At 31.9% G+C, this 26,169-nt stretch overlaps 1 protein-coding gene across 3 annotated transcripts; it reads left to right on the forward strand.

Annotated features, from left to right (window-relative positions):
* The first annotated feature begins 11 nt into the window (after positions 1-11).
* LOC141456893 (anoctamin-1-like) lies at positions 12-25,796 on the forward strand. 3 transcript variants are annotated; one of them, XM_074133262.1, is made up of 18 exons: positions 12-128; positions 223-417; positions 9,582-9,830; positions 9,913-10,073; positions 11,324-11,492; positions 11,577-11,809; positions 11,884-12,044; positions 12,134-12,372; positions 13,192-13,359; positions 13,434-13,637; positions 13,815-13,912; positions 14,747-14,910; positions 15,246-15,451; positions 15,602-15,777; positions 15,850-15,955; positions 19,953-20,097; positions 20,742-20,788; positions 25,619-25,796. In XM_074133262.1, exons 2-18 carry the CDS (start codon positions 226-228, stop codon positions 25,631-25,633), a joined length of 2,733 nt encoding a protein of 910 aa, XP_073989363.1. In that variant the 5' UTR covers positions 12-128; positions 223-225; the 3' UTR covers positions 25,634-25,796. The 3 variants fall into 3 exon arrangements, with proteins under 3 accessions (XP_073989363.1, XP_073989362.1, XP_073989364.1); XM_074133261.1 differs by lacking the exon at positions 25,619-25,796 and having other exon boundaries at positions 20,742-25,518; XM_074133263.1 differs by lacking the exons at positions 12-128; positions 223-417; positions 25,619-25,796 and adding an exon at positions 9,042-9,415 and having other exon boundaries at positions 20,742-25,518.
* Positions 25,797-26,169: the final 373 nt, after the last annotated feature.

Here is a 26,169-nt window from a genome sequence, read left to right on the forward strand (position 1 = left end):
TTATGTTTCAGGATCTGATCAAAACCTGTTTCTCTTTAATGATGATGTAGTACTGGTTCAAGGAAAAGCCTTGATGAGTCATCCTTGAAAATAAATCTCACCAATTCATCTCATACAACTGACTAACCGTACTAGACTATATAAAATATTCATCTAAAATTTTTGATGTTTAATTGAATGTTATAGTTGAGAAATGGAAACAAAAATGTGTTTTATTTTCAGCTAATGGAGAGCTCACAAGAGGAAATTTTTAGTGAAGCCGTTACACCGAACAATTCTATAGGACATGAAAACGAAGATTCGGTTAGATTATCAAGATTTACGATTTATCATAGTGCTCCTGATTTTGAAGAAGCGATGGCTGAAGAAACTAGCTTATTTGCAGATAAATTGGAACGAAATTGCACAAGTCCAGAGGTAATTTTTCAGTTTTTTAAAAATAATTAATTTTTAATTTAAGATGTTTATAGTTTAAAACATATACCATTTATTTATTGATACTAATAAAAATCCAATAGCTAAGATAGTTTCCCGAATTTTCTATTGGTTACTTGTTTTTCCATGTGTATCTAATTTTAGACAGACCAAAATAAAGTTGTATTCAACTAGTACAGCCTACCTACTTTAATGTTTGCACTAGAACAGTGTGTCTGTATCAAATCAATTTTTAGTTTACCCAATCCATGGTTTGAGCAAGATTTGTGAAAGGTAGAACAGAAAAATTCAATTCAGTTTATCCTTTACCTTGTCAGCTGCGTAGGCCAACATTTTTTTAAAATGTGATTTAGGATATTTTTCAACATGTAAATTTGTTACATTAAATTTTTGGTGTACCAGGTCTTGGTAAGTCGTTTTTTTTGCCATCTAACTTCTAGGAATTTGTAGGTTTTAAAATGAATTATTTTTTAAAAGATTTTGTTTCTTGAAGATATTTTTTGGAACGTTTATCCTTGGTTTGTTCCTTTTGAATCAGGTACAAAAGGGTCACAGATAGTACAAGTCTATTATTTAAAAATAATAATGAAAAGTTCTTATTGTTAATTTCTTGGAATGGCTTAATATTTTTGTCTTCATTTTTGCTAAAGAAATAAACGTCCAGTTAATTCTAACATTTGTAAAATTTGTTTATTACTTTGCATTCAACTCTTAAAAGCTTAAATAATAGTTTCATCATTGCATTGCGCATTAGGATACTGTTTTGTTTAACATATTGACCTGTCACGTTCAAGTTTTTTTCTTCTTCTGTATTATTAAATACATTTCCTTGACAATATTCACTTCATTTTAAGGTACATATTTTATAACAATATTTAACGGGTTTTATCCAAGAAATTTAATTTATCTTCCTAGGGGCCTCTACAACTTATTGCCTGGAGACCTATATTATTGCACTGAAGATGTGTACTAATGAATGAATGAATAATCTGGTGTTGATAAGCCTTTAATTTAAACTAATAAGAGAAAATAATAATAATTATATATATGTGACCGTGTTATCCTTAAAATTTGAATTTAACTATAAATGTAATCATCATATCTATTACCAAAAAAAATATCTAGAAAATTTAATGGATGTAAAAAACAACAAAAATATTAAAGGAAATTAAGCTTTAAGCTCGTTTGTTTCTAATCTTCAATTCCAGGCGTTTATAATTTTTGCTTAGCAGATATTTTTTAAATTAATGTTATTATTATGATAGAATGTTAGAGAAACTAATAGACATCCTAATAAGTGAAACTTTTTCAGGTTGGATTTTTTGAATTTAATAAGTTTACTAGGCGCTAATGGCCATAGACGTCGATGCGCCGGCAAAAAAAAAAATAATAATAAGTTTACTAGAGTGAGATTAATATTAACTTTACTTTTAAATACATTATACTCGTAATGTTTATGTTACATAGTTCACAAGTTTACTAAAAACAACACTTTTGGGAGCGGTAGTAGATAGTTTAGGTCGCGAAATATTGGGCTTATAACCAGTCCCTTCACAGTGTACAATCTATGTGGTATGTAAGCTCTGATTATAAGAAGGCAGTGAGAGGTAATTGTCTTTTATTAGGAATTTGCTAGAGATATCGAGCCTTTATAGTAAGCTGTGAAAGGGTATGGCCAATATCACAACAAAGAGTTATTTGTTTAAAGATTAAAAGTGATTATTTATGTTGAGACATCTAGCTTGACCTAATAGAAGTGGGATAAAATAAATTGTGTTAAACTGTAATCGTGGTGCTATTTTTCTATTGTGCTGTTTTGTGTTACGGATTTACTTATTGTAAACTTGTTAGTAGAAATTTTTTATTTTTTTGTTATGGTTTAATTTGAATTAAGTTGAGTGAAAATGAAGCTATGTGGCACTAGAATGACTGAATGAGTGTGCCATTTGAGCTGCTTACCAAATTTGACAGAATCAGATTTATCCGAATTTTTCGAATTATTTTAAAGTAGCATTGCGTATTGGGTATTTCAAAGGCAGAAGAAGTGGCTACAAAATGGAATAACTCTGTAAGTAGAACGCAATCATTCTTCTTACTTCAACAGCTGGAAGAAATTAGATGATAGTTTTTACACATGAAAATTAAGGCACAAATTGTTACCAACTTACAAAGGTACTGTTGCAATTAGATGGCAAAACTTCTAGATATAATAAAAGTAGGTTAAAGCAAGTACTTCACAAGCTGAAAGCGGTCCTAAAACATGTTGCCTGAGTGCACTCAGTGCTATTGAAAGTGACTAGGCTGACCTCGTGGAAGAATTTGATAAAAATAATTGCTGATAGAAAAATAGGAAGAAGAATCACATGGAATGGTAAAGAAGGAAGAGTAAGAGCTTAAAGAAGAAGCAGAAGCCCCGGTTTAGGAGAGTAAAGAAGCGAAAACTAAAGTTCTGTGTTGTGATTAATTAGAGGCCCATCGATTACAGTATTGTAAGCGCTTCATTTCATTCCTTTCAAATCTTCTACCAATTTCTCATAAGAAAAGATTTTGTTTCTACCTCTTTATTCCAGTACATTTTAAATATTAATTTTTTTAACCTGTATACTAAAGTTTGGCGCTTGTTTCTTTTTAGTTTGGGTTACTCAAAAGTTAAGAATTGAAGTCCGGTGACTGTATTAATTTTACTATACTGGGTGTGAGTGCAAGTGTTCGATGGTTCAATTTTCGATTTCGAGTTTTTAATGGAGTTTTGTTCTCTTTAGCCCAAAAAGTGATTTTTAATAATAATTTTCTCGACGTAGTGTGTGGTCAATAGCGTGTAAGCCATAAACGAAAAATTTGATATGTGGTTGGGACACAGTCAACAAAAGTTTATAATGAGTAATTTAAATCAAACATAAATTTATCTTTTCTTTCTGTAATAGGGCTGTTCGAGGTTTTTAATAAGTATAATAAATAAATAACATTTTATCCTTACTATGTGTTGTACAAAATAATCTTATTGCTTGTCAAACAATTGAATCGAAATTAACTGATAAGAAGGATATTTTTAATCATTTAAGTGCTAATGATATTATTTACATTCATTCGTTTTTTATATTTAAATTCATATTTAACTAGATGTTTTTGTTTGAATTAGGATTTTTTCTCTTGTTCCACAAAGCATAGGCCGAAACTCAAGCCGAAGTACACACGGCAAAAAAAAATTAAAGGGCCACTTAGTATTGTCGTACTTTCAAGTAAATGAGTGCACTCTAGAACATGTTTTGAAGAGATATAATTGTGGTTAGGATTAAGATAAACCCTCAGACTTGTCTCAAGTGGCTATATTGTTTTCTTTTGCCATTTTTTCTTCTTGTTATCTTGAATATTGTTCATACGGACCGATATGGTGCAATTTCTGCACTATCTCTATCAGTTTTTAACAGTCATGCAGTTTTTACTGGTGTTTGCTATTGTTTTATGAGTTATGGATCCCCTGCAAGGTTTAAGGCGGCATCTTTCCGAATTTGACGTTTGTTGGGCTGTAACATTAATCGAGGAAGGCCTAGGAGTGCGGGAAGTGGGCCAGCGATTGGGAGTGAGTCATTCTTTAATCCAGGGAAAGATACTAGGTGATAGGAGGATTCACAAGACGACCAGTGCAGGGTCGGCCAAGATTAACTTCATTAAATGAGGACCGATTCATGCCCTCAGAAATCGCCTAACCACTTCACTTGCTATCCAAAATACACACTCAGGCGTGCAACAGGAACCGTGATTTCTGCTCAAACCGTTTGTAATCGGTTGAGGAAAGGTGTCCGCCTGCGTTCCAGGTACCCGATAAAAGTGCCACGGTTGACTAGAAGGCACAAAATCGCCAGACATCTGTTTGCCAGGGACGATCGCAATTGGCACATCGGGCAATGGAGGAAAGTTTTCTTCTCTGATGAGTCTAAATTTACTCTGTTCAGAAATAATGGACGAATGAAAGTATGGAGACGAGAAAACGATCGTTTTCTCCCTTGTGCACTACAACCAACGTCGGCACTCAATTTGGCGGCGAATCAATTTTGGTTTGAGTAGGAATTTCACTTCACCGACAGAAGTGACTTGGTTGTGTTCGCGAATGGAAGTTTGACAGCTAAGTGGTACATCAATGAAGTGTTACGAATCCAAGTCCGCAGAAGAGCACTTACTGGTGGAGATCAATTCATTTTCATGCATGTTAAAGCCCGCCCTTATACTGCAATTGTGGTACTTGAGTTCATAAATGCCAATAACATTCAGACTCTCTACTGGCCAGCTTGTAGCCCGGATTATGGGACCAGCTGGAGAAAAACATTCGCAATGGTCTTGAGATCTACCACGAACATTACGAGAGTTGGAACAAGTCCTAAGAGAAGAATGGGAAAGAATTCCACAACAAATCATCAGACGCCTAATAATGAGCATGCCAAGACGTATGCATGCTGTTATTCAAACTCACGGTGGCAATACGAGGTACTGAGCTCGCAATCAAAAAGAATTTCAAATTTTTCTGTTTTAATTTTTTTTTTTTTTTTAATTATTGTACAGTTTTAATAAATTTTGCCTTCTGTAAAAATTTATCTCATAAATTGGCATAACTTCTTTTCCCCATCACTACTAACACTCCTCTCTGCACTAATAAGTGTTGTCAGCCTTATTCTTCTAAACAGGTAGTACTGTGGGCTTCTTCCAGTGGCTCTTGTAATTTTTTTGCTGTGTGTAGTTCAGATCCTAAGAGATATCGTTCTATTTTGGCAAATTGCTGAAAATTAAAGACACTTTTCAGAAAATTCCTACTTGGAAATAGTTGGACGCATTCAGTACTCCATTATGAAAGTATTGGAGCTTAACCACATTTATTCTCTCGTAAACCTTTTGATTCAGTTTTACAAGGAAATTGTATTTAAAATAAATTCGGTGTTGAAAATGTATTATGTCACCTTTATTTTTCTTGTTTGTACATAGATATAATTTTGAGCTTAATCAAAATATAAGCAAGCAAACAGTGATTACACTCAATTAAAATCATTCGGGAGATTTAAATTATGTAAATTTAAATTGTAAACCTATTTTATCATAAATTTTTACCAGACTTATTCATTTAGAACTAATCTTAATAATTTTAATAGAAAAATACATTATTCTGGTAAACTAACATTTATTAAATTTAATTAATTTTAATATTTCATATTTTATAAACTGTTTACACACTTTCTTTTAAAGAGGATCTGTGTAATGTGTAGATAGCATGCTATCTATATATGCAATAAACTGATTATTATTTTTAATTAATTTGCAATATTTGTTAAGGTATTTTCACTTTTTTTGTTTTAATCAAAAGGAAAGCTGTAGAAATTAGCAAATCCTACAGTTTTGTAGAAATGTGTTTCAAATATTCAAGCTACAAGATTTTCTTTCAGTGGTTTTATTTAATTAGTATCTTGTGCCTGTTTTTTCTCTGTATTTGGTGAAAAACTGTCTTTTATTTATAGGAAATTTCTTCATCCAAATTCTTATGGTTACCTGTTTTAATTAAAGGTAAGCGACGCATGATGGGAATATATTGGTTCAGTGGTTATGTCCTCACCTTAAAACGCTGGAGACCTGGGTCCAATTCTAAATAAATATCTATAATAATAATAAAATGATTATTAATTTAAAAGATAATACAGTAATATAAAACATAAAAACAAAACACAAATAATGCATGGATTTTACTCCGTCTGCATGAGTTGTAATAAAATTAAAAATTTTAACCAAAAAATTATAATGTTTAAATTAAAAACTTAAAATTCTTTTTGAACTATTGTAAAAGTAAATTTTATAACTAACAAATATAATGTAGTATAAATGAAGAAACACAAAATTAAAATTTTGCCAAATTAAATTTTTTAAAAAGATTTTACCAAAAAATAGCAAAAATTAAAATAATTTTCCTTTTAACTTAATGAAAAGAAAAGAGGTTAATAATCCCATTGTTCTAATAGCCAAGTTCTATATCTGGATGCATCTCTTAGAAATGAACACAGATTATTCCAGTTGTTTCCGTTCAAGTACTCACAAAGTTCTACTTCTGTGAATACCTTTCTATTAAAATATTTAAGTCTTTAAGAAGACAAAATAGGGCAGACTGCGATAAAGTGCATAATATTCTCAATTTCTCGCAAATTGCACATGGAGTAAAGCTGACAATCGTCACTATTAAAATGTTTATATTTTAAGTTTAGCGCTTCACATCTGGCCTTTAAAATGAGCTTTGCATCACTAAATGAAAGTGTGCTGATATAATTACAGTCATAGCTCAAACTTCGAATAAAACCTATGATGTACAGCTTATGATGATTCGCGGCTTTACATTCAGCACGTAATTTATCATTTCGTTCAGTTTGAGAAATTAAACTATTTAAACTTGACTGCCAAACCTCCAAACAGTTAGAATCAAGATTTACCGCAGGAAATTGAAACTGTGCACACAATAGCTTCCAATCATTAAATCAATAAAAAAATTTAGAGATTACTTTCGCGGCTATTATTCTAGGCAATCTACATTCTGGCAACTTAAATAGCTTTAAAATATAATTGAAATGTAACTTCAGAGTGTAGATAAACATACTCTAAATTTAGCACATAGGCGTATTGGGAGGTAAAGAGAATAACTTTTTGAGGAAAAACGTCTGAAGTTTCTCAACAGTTTCATATCGGTTAAACCCCCAGATCTGGGCTGTGTGGCACATAACGGCTCTAGAAGTGGCATAAAAAATCTTGAACTTAGAGTCTAGAGGTATATTTGAATTTGACAGCATCCCGCTCCATGTGCAATTTAAACCAAATTTAGCAGTTCCCAATTAGCAGATTCCAAATAAATGTCTATATAATTTGTTTTTTGTTTTAACCAGAAACTATTGCAAAGCTTATTGACCGAAGTAAGAAGCTGAAATTTTTTAATTTATTTAATAATAATAAAAACAAATTGTAATGAAAATTAACTGAATAGGAAAAATAACAATTGAAACAGATCAGCAAAAATTATGCTGAATGTCTTCACAAGAATTGAAAATCATTCAGGAAGAGGGGATAGAATAATTAAAAAAGAAGGGATCTGAAATCACAGTTTCGTTTATAATCTTGTTAATGCCATAACTTTCAGTTTAACACGGTTATCTCAAAAAGAGCTTTTCCGTTATTTTTTTCATTATATACACATTAATTACATTATATACTCATTTCATAATATTCACATTAATGAGGTTTGTGTTCAAACAAGTCTTGTCAAAGACTAATAAATAATAGAAACGTATGCTAGTCCAACGAATATTTAAAATTCTAGGCTTAAAACAAGTGTAAATTATTATTGTTTCTAGCCTTCCCTTTTTATAGACTATTTGAATATGGTGCATCTCTCCTTTTTAGTTTCCAAATAATCGATTTAACAAGATACTAAACTAATTTAAAAGAAATGTAACCTGAGGTTTACATAAACATCTACCATATAATTTTTAAAGAAAGTGTTTTTTAAAATTTAAATTTAATTAAGAAATGATTTTACCAACTTTTAGATGAAACAATTTTCAACAATCGATAATTTTTCCAAATTTTAAAACATACATCCAAATTTGGTTTTAATGAATAAAAGGTCTGTAGAGGAGTAGCTATCAGCCGAAACGTTACCTTCCTTTTATCAATTAGAACAGAAATAAAATATTTTGGAGACTATGATTGTTTTGTTATCTTGTAATTCTTAGTTAGAATTACACCCAAAAGCAATTAGTATTGTTGTAATAATAAGAACTTACTCATATAATGTTTCATTTTTGTTTGAAAAACAAATGAGATGATCTATAACGCAAACCGTGACCCGAACACCTATCACAGAGATAAGCGCAAGGTTCTTATCTTTTTATTGTTTTAAATAATAACGCCATTAAAAAAAGAAAAAATACTTTTTCTTCGTAGTGAAGAATAAAAAAATTAATAAATTTCTCAACGCCTAACTTTCATCACACTACATGTTACGGTTAAGAGTTACACTTTCGTAAGACAGTTTCATGTTTACGTCATTGTGTATTGTGTGAGCAATCTGATTTACTGGAAATTATGAACCATAACTTCTTCTATAAATTAATTATGAATTTCTTCAATTGAATTTATTAGCTATGCTGATTTTTATAATTAAAAGCTTCTAGAAAGTGGGACCAGATGATATTCCTTTTTTCATTTTTTTGATAAAATGCATTGTGTGTGCAAGTTAAACATTTAGCACAAAACTGCTGCATAAAATTTAATTTCACTTTCAATTAAAAAAAAGTTCAAAGTTTACCAAAGAGTAAATCCTATTCCTGAAATAGTATCCTAGAAGGTGGGCACAATAATCATTTATGACCGTTACCATTTCTTCTTTTTAGGACATATCGTTTCAGCCTCAAGTTTCTTTTGATTTGTGAAGGGGTGGAAATCAGAGGGATCACATCACCTTGCCGACGATTTGCATTGTTCCAATAAAAGATTTCTCCCCCCCCCTCATCCCATTTTACAATCAAGGCTCCTCAAAATTATTATCGTTCATTCTGTTGTGCCAAAAGACTTGCCAGTAAGGTTTCATTTTGTGAAGGTTATCAATAAAAGAAAGGTGCCTTCTCATCCCTGAACAATTGGCCAACCAATCTTTCCCCCAAATTAAATTGACTTTATTTTTGTTTTTTATTTATTTATTTTTATTTTATTTTATTTCTTTGCTCTGAGTTACCGGCTCCACCCATTGTTTTGATGCCATTGCTTTTGCTGTTTTGTTTCACCATGATTCATACAGGTGTTTAGAGATGGAAGAAAGAGAATTACGTAGTTCCTAGTAGCATTTAGTGAGAACAGCTTTGTTGAGGAGAAAATCTGATTGTATCAGTCTTCTCTGATGGGGGCAAAACCTAACACTCAAAGAATTTGAATTTATCCCAAAAAATAATAAAAAAATAAAAAGGTAAAGTGATGGTGGTGTTAAAAGTAAAAACTAAAAGTTATTCCTCTTTACACAATCCAAATTTTTACATCCTCCCTCCCAAAATTTCGCTTAAATAAATCAGTTCTCGTTTCAGCTTGGTCAGTGATTTTTATTTATTTATTTTGATTTTATTTTTATTTTTTAGATTAAGTCAACAATGTTTCGTGACAACATCCGCACGGTTGATTTTGTGCTAGCTTGGCTGGAAGGTAAAGGACCAAATCATGCAGAACTTCAATTAAAACGTGAAGCATTTGAAAAACGTTTGGAAGAAGAAGGATTATTGTTGGAAAGAGATAGTATGGACAGATTACATGTCGTTAAACTACATGCGCCGGTAGAAGTTTTAAAAAGATATTGTGAAATACTCAAGTTGAGAATGCCAATGAAAGAGGTAGTATAAGTTTTAATAAGTATTGTTTCGTAGAACTTTTTTATTTTGATTTTTTAATAAAATAGAAATTTATTACTTACAGGTTCCAGGACAAGAAGAATTATTTAGAAGTGATTATGATATTATGACTGAAGTAAAAAGTTTCTTTTCCAAACTTATGTCATGCGTAAGACTGGATACCTCTGTATTTCCTCCGTTAAAATTTCGCCTAACCGCGGAATATAGTAGACACAAAAGCTATTTGTAAGTTTATTTGTAATTCTTATTCAAACTAAATTGATTTTAGCATTTAAGGAAGATATTTTTTCTTCGGTCCAACTTTTTTCCATCTTATAAAAAGCTACTATATGAACATTTTAGATTGTTAGCATTAAAAAAAAACTAAAGTTTTGGGATTGGGAATATTTTTATAATTAGAACGGTAGTGAATTACTAGAAGATAACCTTATATAAGAATTTTTTGTTTGGTGAATGATTTCATAAGTTTCTTACTTGTTAAAGCTATAGCAAGCTATATATAAGTAAGATAGAACCAAGAAAAAAGAACATATTCACTTTAAATTAAACAAATGACAATGTCAATCACCATGATAAAAATCTATTTTAGAGATTTCGTTGGAGGTTTTTATTTTGGGTAAGTTTGCATTTCATATGAATATGAAATAGCGTGTATTACCTCATAAATACAGTTACTTATAGGTTATTAACAATACTCAGCCGGCAAATGTTTCCTTAGCCTTTATCAATACACTGTTCTCTCGTTACAAGTCTGGAAATAGAAAATGGATGGAACAAAAAGCAGATATCATGTTTTATATTTTCATTGTAAAATAATTCAAAACAACCGAATGACTTGCGTTCCCTCTTTTAGTGTGATGGCTTCCGAATACACACCAGAGGGATGCCACTGGTTTTGCGCATCATTATTTTTAAATCTGTCAACTGCTGATTTAGGCAATATTTCTGGTGACGAATGGCAATTGAGATAACAACTGCCACTCACTTCTTAAAAATAAAATTGAAAAAAAATTGGTAAATTATTGTAAGTGAAATTCTGAGTGCTCAAAAATAGGACAATAATCTCTTGGAATAAGCCATTAGATTGTATTAAATATACGCTTTTAACTGCTTCGATTAAAGGGAGAAATAAAAGGGTGAATTCCTTCAGGAACATTTCGTCGTCTCTTCAGGTTATCAAGAAAAACTCACTGAGAAAAGCGTTCGTAATTCATAGTAATTTATCTGCCGTCAATACCTGAGTATACTTGCTCTACTAAATCCTTATTCCTAAACACTGCAAGTGAGAAAATAAATGTTCTAAAAATAGGTTTAAAAAATTAAACTATATCGCTCAGAGAATACCTTCTTTTTTGGCTTGCTCTCTATTGTTGTATTACATTTTTCAGTAATTAGTTTGCTTTTTATAAATTGAAAGAAATCGCCTCTATTTTTATAAAATATTAATATTTGAATGTTATGATTATTTTTTTTAGATTCGCTGAAAATAGTGAAAATTTCTTTTCTCCTCAGATTAAGACTATAGTTGTTGATTTTATATTGGAAAGAACTAGTTTTAGTTTAGAAACAGGTTCTGTATCGGATGTTGGAATACAGAAATTAATATCAGACGGTGTTTATAAAGCAGCTTATCCTTTACATGATGTGAGTTCTACTTTTAGTGTGTGAAACTAAAAAAAAAAAAGAAAAGAAAATGGAATTTTAAAATAATAAATGAAATTTTTCCAGGGTTTTTATACAGATCCTACGTGCCTAAGAGGATTGCTTTTAAGAGAATGGGGACAAGTTAATCGATGGGCAATGTATCAGCCTATTGATCAAATTAGAGAATATTTTGGTGTAAAATTTGCTTTGTATTTTGCGTGGTTAGGATTTTATACACATATGTTAGTGCCAGCATCTATTGTAGGATTGTTGTGTTTCCTATATGGATGTTTTACTGTTTTTTCCGACACATTGACGTAAGTTTACTTACCATAGAAAATAATATATTCATAAGTTTAAATGGCTAATATTTAAATTTAATTCTTTACAGTGATGATATATGCAACGAGAGTCTGAATATAACAATGTGTCCTTTATGTGATCGTACTTGTGATTATTGGAAATTATCTGACACGTGTACTTATGCACGTTTTACTTATCTCTTTGATAATCCAGCTACAATAGTGTTTGCAGTTTTCATGTCTTTTTGGGGTAATTAATATTTGAAGTTAATTACAAAATAGTATTATGTATTTCAATAAGTATTCTAAACGTATTTAAAATGATAATTTAATTTGCAGCCACTCTATTCTTGGAATTATGGAAGAGATATTCAGCATCAATAGCTCATCGTTGGGGTCTCACAGATTTTTGCTTACAAAGTGAACCACCAAGACCTCAGTATTTAGCTAGATTATCAACAAATAAAAAATCTAAATATAAAACTAATGTTGTGACCGGTGCTAAAGAACCTTATGTACCATTTTGGAGTGTACGTCTTCCCGCAGTGATGTTGAGTTTCTCTGTCGTATTTCTATTGGTAAGGAAATTTTCTCTTTATCTTAACCATTTTTAAAATTGATCCTTTCTTTTATCCCAGCTGCTGTTTATGGTGTTTCAAACGTCATCTCCAAAAGCATCTTTGCCTTTATCTGAATATTATTTCTCTTTCTTAGGAATTATCCATTTGTCTGCCTTCTCTCCTCCTTTTACCTTCTACGACTGCGTTCTCTTGCCTCTCCCGTAGATGATCTCTTAATCTGCTTCTATAAAGTGATCAGAAGCTTGTACACTTTCATTTCATAGAAACACTTCCTAGCTTTTCTCCCTACTGGTTTTCTTAAATACAGCTGCCTAAGGAGTCTTGTTTGACACATTATCAAACACTATACTTCGCCAAAGAACGTCCTTTCTAATGAAATCTTCACTTTAGAGGCAGCTCTAGGGTCCAAGTTTTACCTTAGAAAGATAAAGAAGTTTCTTAATATTTATGAAAAAGAATTATCCATTTATTCATTCTTACCTTTTGTAGGCAATAGGGACTAGCATTTCGCTCTGATTAGTATAGAACTGTTTTATTTTTTTTTTTATATTAGCAGTTTTAATGTTTGAATTTAAATAAGTAACTGATATGATGAGTCTCAAGTGCAGATCTATGGAAAGCCTAGGTCATGCCTTCTGTTTCTCATTGAGACTCAAATGAGTAAAATATAATTAATGTTCATTGTTTCTTCTACGAATTGCTTAAAATTGTTTTTGATTTTTTAATAATTATAATATATTTTATCCATAAACATAATTACTTGTTTATTTTGTATTCAGTAAAACAAAATGCCAGAAAATGTTGTTCATTTTGCAGGTATTAGTAGCCGTGGCTGCTGTTTTTGGCGTTGTACTATACAGAATGTCTGTATTAGCGTCAGTAAGCTTGGTGGAAGATAAGCAGTGGTCAGCCAATTACGCTATGTTCATTATTCCAGCTACTGCAGCTATGATCAATCTTGTCTTTATTATCATTTTAAATTTCGTATGTAATAATGATAATATAATATGTGATTCATATCAAAAACCTGAATGTAAATTTAAAATGATTTTTTCCAGGTTTATGACAAAATTGCTGTTTTTCTTACAGAATTGGAACTTTTAAGAACACAGACAGAATTCGATGAATCACTAACGGTTAAGATTTATTTATTTCAGTTCGTCAATTATTATACTTCTATTATGTACATTGCTTTTCTTAAAGGCAAATTTGTTGGATATCCAGCGAAATATAACAGAATTTTTGGTTTAAGACAAGAAGAAGTAGGTATTAATTTATTAATTTTACTGAATGAAAATCATTTCTAAATTGTTGTAATTTGAGTCAATTTTTCTAATTCATTTCACGAGTAGATTTTCAAATGCAATTGAACTTCCAAGTTTCCTCAACTTTTTTGTTTTGGCTATTCTTGATAGTTTGTGGATTTTTTTATTTTGCAGTGTAATCCAGGAGGATGCCTAATGGAACTTTGTATTCAATTGGCGATTATTATGATTGGGCAACAGGCAGTCAATGGAGTTATAGAAATGACGCTACCGTGAGTTCATATATGTATTTATTTATATTTTTATTACCATGCAGTAATTTCTCCATTAAAATCCTTCAAAAAGCAATAGCCTACTTAATACATCTTAACCAGCTCTGTATTCTTTGTAATCTCCATAAAAATGAAGATTTATTACGTTTATTTATTACCTGTCCGATTTATGAATGTATTAGTTTAAAATATCTATCCCAATTTTCTATTGCAAGCTCTATTAGTAGAGAGGAACAACTATTTAATTTACTGTCACTGCAATCGAAGTCTGACTGACTTGATATTTACAATTATACCATAAACGTAGTAATGTTGCGCTCTTCTATGCTTAATGACTGATATAAGTTATAATGTAATAAAATATTCAAGTTATAATTTCATTTAGAAGTTTATCTCTCATTTAGTATGATTATTTTACATTATGTGATTTATTATTTTATTATTATTTTTTGTTTAAATTCTGTTCAATTTGTATCTTTTAATATTTGTTCCTAAAACGTTTTGTTTATGCAACTCCTTCTGTACACCTTTCTGGTTAAAACAGAATAAAATTGCCTATTACTATATTTTTACTATCACCAAGTTCTGCATCGCTTTCCTATTAATATCATCAATAACATCTGAAACTGACGATATTAATTACTAAACAGCTCATTAATCACCTTTAACACTGACGGCTGTATGTAGACACGCTACAACAGCTTCTAATTTTCAGAGCTAGTTCCTAGTTAATTTCTATTGTAGTCAGGTTTCTTTTTTACTTTCCTTTTTTTAAAAGTTTATTTTTTTCTGAAGAAGCTTAAAATCCAAGAACACTATTTTTTTCTTTTTCAGCTTAGTATACAAATGGTTGAATTCACTTAGCATAAAGGCTGGTCTAGAAAAAAAATCAGATTCTGATACAGCAATTGATGATCCAACACATAAACAGTGGACTGAAGATTATAAACTGTTGGATTATGGTCCAAGAGGTCTTTTCTATGAGTACTTAGAAATGGGTTAGTAGTTGTTCGGTATTATGTGTGTTATAGTACTACATTATTTTGATGTAGCTTTGAAGAGATAAAAACTGTACGAAATAAGATCAGTTTGATCAACTATAACTATGAATAAATTTGAATATGTATTTACTTTTTATTCTAAAGTAATTACCGGTCTACAAAAATAATGATTTCGAAAGCATTTAAGAAATTATAAACAATCATAATGAGCGATTTTTGTATCTTTTTAATATTTTATTTATTAGTAGTCTCATTTTGGACTACCCTCCCAAATTTAACCTATGAAAATTAATTCGTGAATGTTTCTAATATTTTTTTATATTTTCATTTAGTGATGCAATATGGTTTCGTCACTATATTCGTATCTGCTTTTCCACTGGCGCCGCTCTTTGCAATGATTAACAATATTTTTGAGATGAGACTGGATGCAAGAAAGTTCCTAACCTTTTACAGACGGCCAGTACCTCGAAGAGCTCCAAATATTGGTGTCTGGTTCAGAATACTCAATGTCCTTGGCAGACTGGCTGTTATTTCAAATGTAATATGTTAATCATAGTATTTTGTTTTCTTTATTGAAAAATATAAGGTTTATAATGGCAGCTATAATATATAATACATTAAAAAAATATGCTCTATAAATACATTTTGTAAAAATAACTATTCAACTAACTATAACTATTTCTTTCAGGCTTTTATAATAGCGTTTTCCTCAAACTTTATTCCAAAACTAGTATATAAGATGACAATTTCTCCAACTCATTCTGATGAAGATTTCTTACAACATTCCTTAGCTTGGTTTGATACCCGTGATTTTGCAAGTGGCACTGCACCAAGGTTTCCTACGTTTAATGTTTCTTATTGCAGGTAAATTATTTGTTTAGCCGAGTGAAGTGGGCTTTGTAAAGTTAACTATTACAATCTCTGATAATGCTATAGGTATTCAGCATATAGGGAACCACCCGATGGTCTTCGTCCATATAAACGAACCGACTTGTATTGGCATGTTTTAGCTGCAAGGCTAGGTTTTATTGTTGCTTTCCAGGTACGCTATTAATTACTTAATTATTTTACAATAAGTGTTCTAAGTATACATAATTTATAATATTGTAACGAAGTTGACCTGGGCAGAGAAGAAAGGCCTAGATTGTTCTAGAGGTTGAACGACCAAAGTCAGTAACAGGCCGCCACTGCATAAACAAAAGGGGCGGTATCTACTTGTGGCAAAGAAGAAAGGCCTAGATTGTTCTAGGGGTTAAGCGACCAAAGTCGGTAACAGGCCACCACTGTGTAGACAAAAGGGCCGGTCTATACATGAACTAGAAAGGAAAGGGGCTAGATTGTTCAAGGAGTTAGTGACCTGTGTAAAAGCCAGCTAAGAGAAAGGCCTCAGTTGGGGTGGTGGCATATGTGTTTCCCAGCCAGTGATTGACAGGTGAGAGTGAGACAGCCGGAGTTGGAGAGAGACAGAGAATGGGAGGAGGCGGCTCACAGCTGAGGTGGTGGCAGTATGTTTTCTCCAGCCAATGAACATCAGGAGGGCGTGGAAACTTATGCTCAGAGAGTTGGAGGAGGGCAGTCCCAGTTGGAGGGAGGCACGCAGTTAAAAAGGAGGCAGACACAGCTGGAGAAGTCAGTTTTCAATTAAGTTTCAATTAAGTTTTTAAGCAGTTTTTAAGCAAGTTTTAAGGAGTTATTAGAGTTTATAGTTTTAATCAGTTGGTTTTGAGTGAGTCTTTGAGAGACAGTTTTGGGAGACACTTTGGAAGTGATAGTCTTGGAGAGTCAGTGTTGCGGAGTGCTTCAGTGGTAGCTAGTTGGGCAATTAGTCAGTTGATGAGTAGAGCTGTTTTAGTGCAGCTGAGACTAGTGCAATTCGGTGCAGTGCGGACCAGTGGTCAGTCGGGGAACAGTTTTGTGGCGTTACGAAGTGAATAAGTAACAGTAAACTGTTGTGACTGTTGTAAATGGTGACTGTAATGAATAGCGTTAGTTGCTAGTAAATGTTAATGTTAGTTAATGTTAATGTGTGAATAAATCAGGTTATTACTTACAACTTTAGCGAGTTTTATTATTTAATCAAACCCACATATTTAATAACTAGTGGCAGGCATTAGTTGTGAAAGTAAAGTTTTTTTTTTGGGAAAAACATTACATTGGTGTCAGAAGTGGGATATAGTAAAACTGCTAGACGAGTAAGTGTTGATTTTATTAGATCGGGTAAATTGCTGGAAGTTCTAGAAAACCGACGAGTGTTGTATGCCCGTGAGTACCAAGAAGCCCAGCATGGAAGAGTTAATAGCAATGATGAAGGAGATAAAAGAAGATCATAGGAAGTGGAAAGACGAAATGAGAGAAGATATGAGAAACTGGCGGAACGAGATGAAAACAGGCCATGACGGAATAAAAGGTGAAATAAAAAGAAAAGTAAACGACATACCTGAAGGAATAAAGGCCGGACCAAACAAGGGCCAAGAAGCAAAGAACGTACAAGAGGAACATGAAGGAAGTAAGGATGATGCAGATAGCAGGTCAGACTTAGAAGGTGACCAGTTTAAACGAGGACGTAGCCATGTAGAAGTTCAGAAAGCTGCGTGGGAAGAAGAAAGAATTGAAAACTGCAACGGACAGGAAGAGCAAGACCAAGGTAAGGGAACTATTGTTAAACCAGGAGTGGAATGTAGCACTGAAGCGACCAGGGAGGAACAACTCCAGGGTGAGAACATTGTGTCTGTGCTCAAATGTCAGGAAGAACTAGCCCGGAAAAGGGTGGACAGCAAAGAAGAGGGGAAACGGGTAATCCTGCTAGCATCGAGAAAGGAAGAGGAGCTATCAGCGGAAATTCACGGAGCTATCGCCGGGAGTCACTTTGCAGTGAAGAGGGCAAGGGCCAAGCAGAGGCGGCGGTTCTCTTTGGTAGGCTACCACGAGAACGGTGTAGACTAGGCTAGTCGGTGCACCGAGTGGGTAGCGAGAAAGGGAACCAGTCGAGAAACCAATGGCGCCCTGAGGCAGGACAAGATTGGGTTACCGCTCAAAAGGATAGCCAGCGATATGGCAGGACCTTCTCCTGATTACAGAAGAAGAATGCGCTGTAATCTGGTTGCGATGGACCACGTCAGTAAGTGGGCAGAGGCACACGTCTTGGCAGATCAGGACGCGTCAACGGCAACTGCAGCAACGAAGGGCTACAAGATCCTCGGCGTCAGGAGGACAAGGTCGACGTCGCTACACCCTCACTCTGACGGCATGGTGGAGCGAAGCTACAGGACTCTAGGCGGCCATCAGAGGACTTTGAGGAAAGATTAACAGGAGGACTGGGATGAACATACGCCTCCCCTAAAGATGGCGAACCGATCAGCAGTTCCAGAGACCACAGAGCGAATGCTTGCAAGCATTGTGTTTGGCTGGGAGTTTCGACGACCCAGTGACGTTTTAATTGGCAGCCTAGGAACGGACGAAGTGGACGTGGATAGCTGTGCTGCGGACCTTTGCCATAAGTGGAGAGCCGCACGTAGACAGGTACACGATAGAATGAAACAGGAGGGTGGCCGGACGAGGACTTTGTATGGCAGGCAGGCCATCGGAAGAACGTTCCAGAGAGGTGGGAAAGTTTGGTCGTACAAGCGTGTCCGCAAAAAGGGAAAACCTCCTAAGTTGCTGGGTAGGATCTTACACCACTGTCTCACGGCTCAACGACCTGGTGTAACGGATTCAACGCACGCCCAGATCCAAGATGAAGGTGGTACACTTGGACCGATTGCTGCCCTACATCACGAAGGAGACTTCTGTTCGGGACGAACAGTTCTAAGAGGGGAGCAGTGTAACGAAGTTGACCTGGGCGGAGAAGAAAGGCCTAGATTGTTCTAGAGGTTGAACGACCAAAATCAGTTTTTGTTTCATATAAAATCCTAATTAATGTTTAATAGTAAATAAGTCCATATACAACAGCGAACAGGCATTCTACTGGTCTAACTAACCACCCCCTCCCCCAAAAGTGCTCTTAATCGAAGTATTTCAGAAAAATGTTTCCTATAAAAGTTGTAGAACTATTAGTGAGCTATAATTATACCAACTTTGAAGAAAATCTAAGAAGTGGTTTTTTTAAAAAAAGTTAAAAAAGTGAAAAATCTATTCAGTAAAGTGGTACTTTCGGTGGACATATTTTGACCAAAAATTAATTGTCGCTTCCTATGATGACATATGAACTAAATATCAAATTTGAAGTTTCTACGATTTCCCGTTCCCGAGATATAGCGGATAAACTCGCTACAGAGCAGTAAAGTCAGTCCAAACCTATGCCACCAAAGACCGATGGGTTAGACAGAGAGAATTCCAAGAATCACTGGATCTCTAACCCATCCATCCTTAGCCGTGTTTTTTAACATCACTTCTCCTCTCTTTTCTCTCTAACAAGCCGAATGCAATCGGTTTTTGACGGCAATTTTCGGCTCCAAGAATATTAATTTTATTTCCAATGTAATATTAGCTGGATTTTATTGTATACTAGAATTTTTACCGAATAGTACTTACTTTAAATTACACAATACATTCTAATGGAACTATTTTAAGAAATATCTTATGAGCACACACACACGACTTTCTCTTACCACTAGGTATATAGCTGGATTTTCTTGTATACTAGAATTTTTACCGAATAGTACTTTAAATTGCACAGTGCATACTAATGGAACTATTTTAGAAAATATATAATGAACATACACACGACTTTCTCTTTCCATTACGTATTTAGTTTTATATATATGAATATATTTTGAATACTGAAATTTGTACCAAATAGTTGATTTATATTCACATGGGTGAAGATTTACAGAGGTACTAGTAATAATAGCTTTAAAAGGAGCCTTTCATTCATGGGGCAAACTCCTCTCCCTTGAGCGTCCTGACTCCAAAAAATAGCACATCTACATGAATCGAGCGACACCTCATTCTGCTTTTTCGTGCAGTTTTTGACTATCAACCCATATATATTTATCCTACCTGACAGTTTTAGTAAATATTCTTATTAATTTATATTTTAGAATGTAGTATCAATGGTGATGATAGCCGTGCAGTGGTGTATTCCTGATGTGTCTCCAAAATTAAAGGATCAAATTAAAAGGGAAGCATATCTGACTAGCGAGCTAATAATTCAGCATGAAACTTTAAGGGCGAAACAAGGAACTGGTAATTATTTAGTTTTTCTTTCTAATTCCTCAAGATACATTATTTAATAGTTCTTACATTTAATTTTTATACTTGATTGCTGGATATAATATCGCTGATTTTATTCGTCCTAGTGCAGTCAGCAAGTGCAGTGTAGAAACGTAGTTGAGTCAGATTGTCTGCAACAAACTGATTAATCAACCTTTGATTATGGATGAAATATCCTAGCCCGTTCTTAAAACAAGAATTAAATAAAATAATACATGCAGCTACGATGAATAATATCTGAAAAGTTTTCTTTTAGGGTCTAAAATTTTTGAAAGTGAAATGAGCCAACAAAATTATTTGCTTAGTTGCAAGCTGAAGAAGGCGATTTTATTTCGAGACAAGTGGTAGGTTTGCAGCTCATTTGGTTTCGCAATGCAGTGCGTGAATCCTCCACCTGCTGTTTCGAAACCTTGCTCTGTCCCTACAATTCTTCTTCAGATGCTAGAGCTTATTGTTACTTTTTTATACCCGCAGTTAATTAATTCAAACTTCTTTTATACCACACACATGAAAAATATTGAGCTCACCGAGAGCTCCTCTTGTGGATTTATTCAAATTTAATTCTGAACAAAAGAATTGAGTGTTAATATTTTAACTCTAAAAATGTTTACTTCTAGGAGATACTGCAAATACAGAAGAAATGATTCAAGCGGAGAAAAACAATGTAAGGAAACGAAAAAGTGTTGATCCAAATCAAGTAAATCTTAACATAGGTGATTTATGACGTGAAACTTCAGCTTCAGAATCACGTATCAATTACAGTTTTTGAACACAAAACAAAACTTTGTTTTGTGATTTAATTAAATTTTATTTATTTATTTTTAAAGTTACCTAAACTTTTTTTTTTTTTTTATTTAAATGTTGCTATCGAAAACTAGCTAATTTCTTTCTTAGCCCCCAAACTCTTTCAAAAAAGCTGAACTTTAAGGAGCTTCTACTTGGGAACAATTATTATTTTTTTTAATAATAATTGCATTATTTTTTAATAATAATTGCAGTTATTAATCATGCAAGAAAGAAAAATAAATTTAAAAAAAAAAAATAGAAAAAAGCGCCAAGACTGCTATTTTTAACTGCTGGTGGTGATATGTTCTACAAATGAATCCGTTTTAAAATCCGAATTAACAAATATTTGTATGATGATGATGATTATTATTATCGTTATCGATATTATTTTATATTCAGTAGTGCTGTGCATTGTTTTGATTATGCCACAAACATCACTGCCATCTTACTGGATAATTTCAAAACTTTTTAAAGTAATCTGATTAAATTTAGATGTATTCATTGTTTATGACTTATTTTCTCCTAATTTTGTTATTTTTTAAAATCATTAAATGGCTACAATAATGTGATAAAACTATTCTCACATAAGCTATTCTTATAAGTGTGCACAATAACAAGAAAATATATTTGTTTCTGATAACATTCCAATAAAATTATAATAAGGCATTTGCATGTATTATAAGTCATTAAATTAATAATTAAAAAAAATAAATAATTAGAAAAAATATAGTAACATCTTCATAAAAATCAAAAATTTTATTTTTGGATGAAAATTAAATTAGATTGAAATTAGTGGCATATTTTGCAACATGTATATTTTATCAATGTTCTTTTATAAACTGAATTAAATGAAGTACTTCGTGAAAAATAAAGTAATGCCTTATTTTCGATAATCCATTAAATAGTATTATATTTCTTGCTACTCAATTACTGCAGCACTTTGAGGAACAATTAGAGGCCTATACAAAAATATATCGTAATGTGTGTTTAAATATCAATTCTATAATTTTGAGAAAAATAATCAATATTTATTTCACAACTAAATTCTCAGTTTACTATAGCTAGTTTTCAGTTACCATTAAAATTGTTAAGAATCTCTTATTTAGTTCATTCTCTTGTGGAGATAAAAATGTGTTAGTAACGGTTTGCTTGATAATCTGATCTGATTGAAGCCGTTGATACATATGTTATTAAATGACACAATGTGTACTCTAATCTGTTGAATTTTGAATAATAATTATTGTTAATTACTTTATATATTTGTTACTATGAATAAGGATTACAATTATTCAGAGTTTCAGGAAAGATATCTTTTATTTAAAATCAAATTAGTGACAACCATGTTGCACTGTCACTGTGTAAGTTTATTACCTTCCTTTTAGGTTTTAATGAACAAAATATACAGTTGGGGATGGAATCCATAGTTCCAATTTTTTCATCCATTTCTTCGTGTTGCTCCAGCTCTTGGTGGATCCTAGCCTTGTCAATGAGTCTTTACAGCTTCATCTATTTGTTGCAGCTTCCCATCCTCGGCTGTATCCAACTGATAGTCGGAGTCTACCATCTTCCTTGTTGTGCCCAGTTTTCTTTCCAGAGTCCTGCTAGGCACGTCCTCATATTTATTAGTTCTAATCACGAGGCCTCTCTTGCTTCTGTGGGCAGTCCCATTGTCCTCTTTGTTATTTCTCTTTCAGAGATTTTTCGATTAGTTCTTCATCTGTCTTCTGAAAGGTACAGGTTTGAGAAATTATTGTTAATGTTTGGAATTTCTAAAGATCAGGTTACTCTTCACTATTCCACTTATGTTATTATTCTATCAACAATTTTGAAATAACTGTTAGAAGTGTCCACATCTTTAAAAAAAAAGAAAAAAGGCCGTTAGTGCTCTTAAAATGTAGGCGAGCACTCATGGACTCTGTTGACCCATGTTGACGCGCCTTAAATTTAATTTAAAGCAAAAATCTAGGAGTATCTTTTTTTTCAGACAGAATTTTTATTTTTTAAAGCTATTTTGTGATTTTGGTGTAAATTGCTTCAATTTTCTAGTAAATCAACTAAATATTATCAACTGACATTTTTAATGTCTTATATTTCTTATAATGTTGTTAGGTAAATGAAAATTCTGTTAATTAAGTAATAAGTTATTTTGGTATTAAGCTAATTTCAAAAATGACAAATGTTTCATTTAAGCTGCAATTGGAAAATGTAAGTTACTGGTTTTACTTTATCTTGATCATCAAAAATCTGTTACCAATTTATCTACAGATTTAATAATTAATAACGAAAACAATTACAGCTTCTCTTTAGAAATTCATTTAAACCTAATTCTAACGCTGCGTAGCTGAAGAAAAAAAAGTAAAGAAAATGAGATATAATCTTTTCAATGATTTATGCAATGAAATTTAGACGGTATCATCGAAAATGTTTGGGATTTTATTTATTTACATAGGCTTTTCTGAAACTCTTCATAACTTATTAGGCCAGAAATTATTCCTAAATTATTATTTTCCCAAAGCTTCCTTATTAAAAGTGTATTTTAAATTGTATAGCATTGAAATGCTCTGGATTGTTTTAGTTAAAATGTTCTTATTTTATCAAATTTATTACTATTCAATTAGGGTGTGGCGAATGTAATTTTATTATTATTAATTTTACAAAGAATACATTTATTAAATAAATGTAAAAAAGCAATTTGTTAATTTTTATAACCAACCATACTGTATGTACCTGTCGTAATGAAATAACCTTTCTAAAATTAATAGTGAAAATTACTAATAATTATTTACAAAGATTTAATTGTTTTGATTCTTTTCAATGTAAGTCTTTACTAATAAGTAATGTATACAACTCTGAAGTAATTATATTAACTATATAAGAATTCTGGTATCTTTGTTACGAATGCGTTATTGTTAAAAACAAAATTATTTCAGTGCGTTATTTATTAATAACAAAATAAATTTGGGTGAACATGAATCGGACATTTTTTCTCTTCTTGCTTTTACGATAACGTGTTAGTATGCTGCTGGGCTTTCAAAGTGCCATAAAAAGCTTTGCATTGATTTACTTATATGTTCAAAGGGGGCTTTTATGATGGTGTTTTGAAAATAAATTTGGTAAATCATGCGCTAACTTTACTAGACACATAAAATGAGAGCCTTTAGACAGTTTGTGACTCTTTAACCTGACATAACTTTATATGGCTCAGGCTTACCACTTTGAGGTCGACACTTGACGATAAGTAATTCTTAACATACTTTTAACATCTTGAGTCTAGACAAATAAACGCCACGATTTAAATCCTACCTCTTGGTCGATTCAGTCTTCTACTTATCAATTATTTGTTTTTGCAGTCTGTTTCTAGCTGTACATCGTGATACAATTAGAACGTCACTAATCATCCGAAAGAGTATGGGATTTGGTTTCATTTTTATCCGAAGTTACTGTGTTCGATTGCAAAAGTGAATATTTCTAGAAGGTTATTAGAAGGTGACTAAATAGCGAAAAAGTATTTAATATAATAGCAATAATTGAGTAATCTGAGTGATTATTTTAATTCTTTTCATTATTTTTGTTTACCCTCGATAAAACAAAAAGTTTTAGATGAAATAGAGTATATAAAATATTAAATATAGCTGAACATGATTAAAAAATATTTTTATCATTTTCAGATCTTGTTTATCCAACCAGTTTTTGAATTAATTTATCGGACATTTATATATCAGAATAGGTCATCAGAGTTTTTATTTTTATTTTTTAATTTTATTAGTCATTACTTTTAATTAATTGTAATTTGGAGAAAAATTTAATTACCATATTCTTTATATGTCCGGAAAGTTTCTACTGTTTTTGCGGTTCGACTTCAGCTTACATTGAAGCTGTTGACCACTCTTTGGCGACAACACTTTCCAAATTAAGACAGCATTCAGTAGAAATGTTCGTAAAATTCAATAATGAACGTTCGTTTTCTCTACGTTGTCCTTTGTTTTATATTTCTATTTGCATGAAAGGTGTCCAATTCAAATAAGCCCAAAAATATTCTTGATTTGTATCTATTGATAATAACTACTACAAGTTAAAATATATTGAAATTTGTAATTTTACTGTTTAATATCTTCAGTCTATTAAATGTTAATTTCAATTCGGTTGTTGGTTTAATCTTTTCTTCTTCTTTCTTTTAAAGCAAATTAAATAGGCCAGTATATCAATATTGGTAATCTTTTTTACCCAATTTTTGTAGAGTTTTATGTATGTATGTTTATCAACATTTATTGCAACATTTAATCTAAAATGGTTCATCATTTTCTCAAAATATATGATATTAACTGTTTGTCTTCCAAAGATAACCATGAGTCTCTTTTAAATGTAATTATCATATTTGATCTTTATTTATTTTATTTTTTGTACTGTTTTTTAAATATTATATTTGGTCAAATTGCGGGGTCAAAACTTACTTTAACGTACTTACAGCTTAATTTTTTTTGCTAGCATTTATAATTTATTTTATGTGATATTTTATTGAAAAAGATGTTAATTTCTTTACATATTTATATTTTTTATTATTCAATTCTATTAAAACTAGAAAAATTATTACCTCTGGAAAAAAAACTATGTTAATTGCTGTTGTATATTTAATATATACCCTTTTAATAAAGCCACAAATATAATTCTTTTCCATATTTTCATGTATCATGGTTTCAATATTTTACAGATACAGATTGTCTAAGAAATTTATAAGAAATCTCAAGAAAGTCGGAGTTTACTCATAAAATCATCGAATCTAGGACTTGGGACGGTCTAAGCGAAGAAGAAGGAGCACTAAAGCCCAATTGGACTTATTTTTGAACAAGGCAGTGAGAATAAAAATTTGGTGGAGATAAATATGGAAATTGTCACGTGTATATTATTTTTAATTTTACACAATTAAAAATAATGGAGTGTGAAACACAGTAAATACTACGGAAAATTCCTTCTTGCAATTCATTTTGATAGTAATTAACGAATTTTCTTAATTTCTCTATTCATTTTTTTTTTAACTTCATTAAATTCATTCAAATATCTCAGATAAAAAAATTATCTTTTAAGAGGTAAACTTTTGAGCAAGTGTCCCATTTCCCGCAAAACTATTCATCAGCTTGTGTTCTTTACTGAGCTTAAAGCGAGGCCATATATTAACAACTCTTTAACAAAAACTTACAGTTTAAAATGTTAAGTATAAGGGTTGATTAAACGCCAAAAGGTACACAAATCAGCTAGTACCCA

This window comes from Rhodnius prolixus, unplaced genomic scaffold (genome assembly GCF_049639745.1).
Source record: "Rhodnius prolixus isolate KJV_2025 unplaced genomic scaffold, Rpr scaffold_10, whole genome shotgun sequence".
NCBI lineage: Eukaryota > Metazoa > Arthropoda > Insecta > Hemiptera > Reduviidae > Rhodnius > Rhodnius prolixus.